This window comes from Schistocerca piceifrons, chromosome 8 (genome assembly GCF_021461385.2).
Source record: "Schistocerca piceifrons isolate TAMUIC-IGC-003096 chromosome 8, iqSchPice1.1, whole genome shotgun sequence".
Taxonomy (NCBI): domain Eukaryota; kingdom Metazoa; phylum Arthropoda; class Insecta; order Orthoptera; family Acrididae; genus Schistocerca; species Schistocerca piceifrons.
Genome location: NC_060145.1, coordinates 239,896,540 through 239,902,103, shown reverse-complemented (window position 1 = coordinate 239,902,103; position 5,564 = coordinate 239,896,540). Strand labels below are relative to the sequence as shown.

The 5,564-nt window shown below is 42.6% G+C and overlaps 1 protein-coding gene across 1 annotated transcript; it reads right to left on the bottom strand.

Annotated features, from left to right (window-relative positions):
- Positions 1–1,205: 1,205 nt before the first annotated feature.
- On the bottom strand, positions 1,206–3,269 carry LOC124712239 (cuticle protein 8-like). The gene is made up of 3 exons (XM_047242532.1): positions 3,243–3,269; positions 2,977–3,172; positions 1,206–1,273 (listed from the first exon to the last, which is right to left on the bottom strand). Exons 1-3 carry the CDS (start codon positions 3,267–3,269, stop codon positions 1,206–1,208), a joined length of 291 nt encoding a protein of 96 aa, XP_047098488.1.
- Between the last annotated feature and the right edge of the window lie 2,295 nt (positions 3,270–5,564).

Below are 5,564 nucleotides of genomic sequence, written 5' to 3'. Positions count from 1 at the left end.
TGTTTTGGTCCATATTAACATGTCTCAAAAAATGGAAAGCAAAGAGCTTGCAATAGACGAAACTTGCTTCACAGTACCAAAGATGAAGAATTTCTCATAACTCTTAACGTATGCATTTTAGAGCCCATGTTTACTGCACTTCTTTACTTCGAATGATCGTTCTTGTCATATCCCTGAATATTGAGCAACCGTCCTGGGACAATCCGTACATAAAAAAAAGTATTTAACTGGCTACGTGCTGGTCATTTACAGTTTTTGTCTATTCAAGAATTTCTCTGTAGTACAGAAGGATTTCTTTAATTTACATTTGAAAGTACTTCAGCTATCTGCCAGAATTTTTTTCTTTTTCATGAGTAGATCGTCAAATAATTTTATAGCTGCGTATCTCCCTCCTTTGTTTGTCAAAGTTAGATTCATTGAAAAATAGTGTCGGTCACTTTACGTTCTAGTGTTGTACTTTTGAATCTCTCTGATTACCGTCTATTTGAAATGAATTGTTGATGAACAAGAAATGGACTGCGAGGCTAGTATTCATAGACAATTTATTTTTTAAGTCCTGAACGTTGACAGTCATTCTTATGGTGAAAGCAGCCAAAACTAAATGTTTCAGCAGCTCTGTTATATGGTTTTTCAAGTTTACGGTTGCGTCAATACGCATACGTAAAAAGTAGCAATGTCCTACCCACTTTATTGTTTGTAGTTACTGTTGTAAGTAACTAGGATATGGGGTGCTTTTGACAATACAAAAATAGATGCGCAGTGCTTTTCCAAAGTTAAAATCTAGCCCATTTGTCCAAAAACAAGCTCTAATGTTTGACTAAGTTGTGCAGAGATGAAGTTGTAGCTATAAAATAGGAAGAAATGAATAATTGCATCAGTGTTGGGTGATGACTGGTGAGTACAAGTAACAGTTGTTTCTCAGTTTCCAGAATTTTATTCATGTCAATAAAATAAAAAACAGTAACAAAAATATAAATCATTTTACACATTATACATCATCTGGCAATTGCAGTCTTCTGTTATTGAGCAGGATGAAAACAACGAATTGTCACGAAAGTTGGCAGAAGAAGACTTCATTTATTTACTTATTTACAGTTAAAAGATGAGAAAATTGGCCACGTTTCTTGCCCAGTACTTGGAGCAGGAAGGAGCACGCGCGGCTGGATCAGCGTTTCTTCCGCCTGCTGTCCTCTGCTGAGCTGGACTCAGTAGCCGCCGTTGCTGTAAGCGTACCCAGCATAGCCAGCGTCCGTGCTGTGTCTGCCGCCGTGCCCTGGACACACAACACAAAGGCAGTATACATTTAGCGTTATTTCGTGTGTTTTAGAACATGAGGGAAAGGTGAACATTTAAATCTCATTTGCAATAAATCAGAGGAGAGTAACAGTTGCAGAATTGTTATAATTAGAGAGAAATTTAGAAACAAGTGAGGGATGTAGTCCTCTGAGTAACGCTTTTCGTTTCTTCGCGATCGCTTTCTACATAGCAATATGCAACAGCTGTCTGTCTCTACAACTCCATAGTGTTACGTTTATGCTGGGCTGTACCAACAACACGTAGTATTAAGTTACATACTTACTCGATATACCACAGGATGATGACTTGATCAGGTAACAGTCCTGAGTCCTGTAACTTCCAGACAGGACTCGAACCCGCAATGCTGCCTTTGACGGGCAGTGCCTCTCACCTAACGAGCTATCCAGGTAAGATTTTACGGTTTCACTCGCGCTATTTCCTCCCCATTTGTTCCGAACTTCACGGAAGCTCTCCTGCTTAACTGGCTTGACTAGCGCTCATCGAAGAAATCGAATTACGAAGAAATCGTCAGTAAGAGCATGCCTGCGAAAATCTGGTTGGAGTCCTGGAGTCCCGACCGGGACACATTTTTCATCCACGAGGAAAGTTGGGAACACCACACAACTGATGCAGAATGGAAGATTCATTCCAAAAACAAATCCCTTAGCCATTAATCCTCGATCCTGAAGCCTCGACACAACCACACGCACACACAAAACTCCATTCATTTTAATAACTGTGAGTGAAAGATTAATTCCAAACACAAACCCCTTAGCCATTTATTCTGGATCCTAATAACTCAACACAATCAATTTCAGTAAGTAGTAATATCAACAATCATGCTTAAAAATATCTTAGTCAGCACACAGAACAACGAGTCAGCGAAGTGAAATGTGGCGCTGTGAGCTAGAGAATTAATTTATCATCTATAATGCCAAGTCACATTGTAAACTGAGAGCACAGTATCGATAACCATGACACGCATATCCATCAGGGCACTTACGCATTATGAAGAAACTTTGGTTGTATTTTATTACGTAGTTCGGTTACTATAATCCGTTCCTGAACAAACTTGTTTTGTAAAATGCAGCAAAGAACATTTCTGGGTTCCTGATAATAAATTTATAAACCGTGTGAAACTGTGTAAAACCCGATTGACGGCTCGCAACAGGTAGCAGATTGGACACGTCTCTGAAAGAAGTGGGGTTCAGATCTCCGTTCGGCCGTTCTAATTTACATGAGAAGACAATAGGAGAAATATTTTCGAAAGCAACTCTCACCTAAATTAGCAGCCGATCAGAGATCTGAACCCCAATTCCTTCCTCATTTCCCCGTAAGAAATTAGGATCCATTTTTAATTATCAGCCGTCAATGGGAAGTCAAATCCTAATCACCCTTCCTTAATCAAATTGTGGAAAAGTTCTCAGCATAAAGACGAAAAGTAATATAATTAATTGATGATTCTGGAGTAAGATAGAACAAAACCCTGAACGTGTCAGCTATGTTGTAATTACATAGCTTTACTCTTGGCCTCAGTGGAAAACGTCAGTACTGTTTCATTGCGTCGGAGTGGCGTTCTTCATTTTTGTCAGCGACAGGTGTACAATGACATTACTATAGCAGAAGAGTTACCTGTAGCTTAGGAAGCCTGTCGTTTCAAGAGTATCTCGGGGTACTCACCGTGGTGCGAGTGGTGCACGACGGGGTGGAAGCCGGACTTGTCGGCGTGGTACTTGACGGTGCGCACGCTGCCGTCCGCCTCCTTGAGCGAGTACTCGCCAGTCACGACGTCTCCGTCGCGGTGCTCCTTCTGGGAGTGGTGGTCCCCTGTGTGCCCGTCAGACACCCCGTACTCGAACTCGTACTTCGGGTATGCCTGCAACAATCAAAAGTATTAGATATCTCATTCAACAAAGTCTTGACCCCATTACGACGAAGCAGTTTACATATCGCTTAGCAATACGAGAAGACATTAGCGAGTGTTTAGTAGCAATTTTATGATTTCCTTACGTCAGAGCTAAGCCATTTTTCAACGGCTTGCTGTGACTTGTTGACGAAATACCGAAAACATAAAATACAGTAATAACGTCCAGTACTTAAGGTATACTAAAACTGAACTCCGTCCGAGCAGGTCTTGGAAGGCCCTGCGGTACCGACCGGCCGCCGTGTCATCCTCAGCCCACAGGCGTCACTGGTTGCGCATATGGAGGGGCTTGTTGTCATTACACCGCTCTCCCGGCCGTATGTCACTTTACGAGACCGGAGCCGCTACTTCTCAATCAAGTAGCTCCTCAGTTTCCCTTACAAGAGCTAAGTGCACCCCGCTTGCCAACAGCGCTCGGCAGACCGGATGGTCACCCATCCAAGTACTAGCCTAGCTCGACAGCGCTTAAACTCGGTGATCTGACGGGAACCGGTGTTACCACTGCGGCAAGACCGTTAGCTTAGATGTACTAATAACCGCAAAAACATCATTTCATTCGTATATTCTGGAATTTCGGAATAATAGTGAATGACTGCATGGTACTTCCATGTACACGACTATTAGCAATTCTTGTCCTTTCTAAAATGATATGTGTAGATAGAGAAAGCTCAAGGTTCACTTTCTCAGTGAGGTTGCTTAGAAAGTAGTGAATGAATATATTAAGACTTCTGATATTTTGGCGTCTTCAGTAGTCCAGCCGTTAGTACAGGATGATTGAAAACACACAGATCGAAAACTACTGATTTTAGATACTTCAAGTATTTTTGTAGTGTGCTATTAGTTTATCTATCTTAATATGCTACAGTTAGTATTCCATATCGATAACTAAGCTCCAAACTTCGTAAATAATCCTTTAATTACTACTAGAATGGATGTTAATCACAACGTTTTTATCCCATAATATTATGTGAGCGTCTGTCTTCTCGTGAGCGGAATAGCTGTGTTTCAAAGTAGTCAAGTTTCCTGCCCTCCCAGAAGACTGAATAGACACATACATTTTCCTCGCCACATGCGTTCTGTATGCTGCATATCCGATGTAGGTATTTTCCTAATAATTCACAATATAAAATGTAAATGTCGTGTGACTAGGGCCTCCCGTCGGATTGACCGTTCGCTGTGTGCAAGTCTTCCGATTTGACGCCACTTCGGCGACTTGCGCGTCGATGGGGATGAAAGGATGATGATTAGGACAACACAACATCCAGTCCGTGAGCGGAGAAAATCTCCGACCCAGCCGGGAATCGACCCCGGACCCTTAGGATTGACATTCTGTCGCGCTGACCACTCAGCTACCGGGGGCGGACATTCATAATATGGAAAATACCAGTTATCAGCGCTTATACGAGGGATATTCGGAAAATAAGTTCCGATCGGTCAAGAAATGGAAACCACTGTGAAAATCTAATAAAGCTTTGCACGTATGTGTTGTACGGTGTCTCTAGTATGGCTGTCGGCTGTATCACTTCGCTCTTTTCAGTTCTGAGCGCATGGTGAGCACATAAAGATGCGTAGAAAATAGTGTCTCCCGCCAAATATGAGGTCCTGGTGAGGGATTTCGCCTGATGTTATGCAGCCCACATTACAGAACTGTTATACGGTTCCTACTTTGTGACAATTCACGGTCACAATCTGCAGGGGCTATGAAAATGCTCCTGCAGCGTTTTCGATGGGAAGTGTTTAATCACCCGCACTACAGCCCGTAATTGGCTCCCTCTGTGTTTAATCTCTGCTCACATTAAGTACTGGCTATGAAGACAATATTTTCGCACAGACAACGAGCTATAGATGAGCGTAGAGAGTTGGCGGGAAGCACAGGCGGCTGCCTTCTATGACGAGGGTATTGGAAAGTTGGTACAACGCTACGACAAATGTCTAAGTCGGAGTGGTGACTACGTAGAGCAGTGGCTGGAAGCTGTAGCTAACTGTTGCAGATAAAATATTTCTGATTTTCATAGTGGTTTCCATTTCGCGATCAGTCGGAACTTAGTTTCCGAATAGCCCTATTATAATATTTGAGCAGTTGTAGATATAGTTTTGACTTGAATGCTAGGTTGGAAGCAGTCTACTGAAACACGACTCTCTCTCTCTCTCTCTCTCTCTCTCTCTCCCTCTCTCTCTCTCTTTGTGTGCGTGTGTGTGTGTGTGTGTGTGTGTGTGTGTGTGTGTGTGTGTGTGTTTCGTGTGTGTGTGTGTGTGTGTGTGTGTGTGTGTGTGTGTGTGTGTGTGTGTTTCGTGTGTGTGTGTGTGTGTGTGTGTGTGTGTGTGTGTGTGTGTGTGTTTCTGT

Coding starts and splice junctions, on each gene's coding strand:
- LOC124712239 (XM_047242532.1), bottom strand. CDS start 3,269: ATGTCTTCTCGTATTGCTAAGCGATAT. Junction 3,173..3,242: donor CTCGTATTGCTAAGCGATAT/GTAAACTGCTTC, acceptor TGATTGTTGCAG/GCATACCCGAAGTACGAGTT. Junction 1,274..2,976: donor CGTGCACCACTCGCACCACG/GTGAGTACCCCG, acceptor TTGTGTGTCCAG/GGCACGGCGGCAGACACAGC.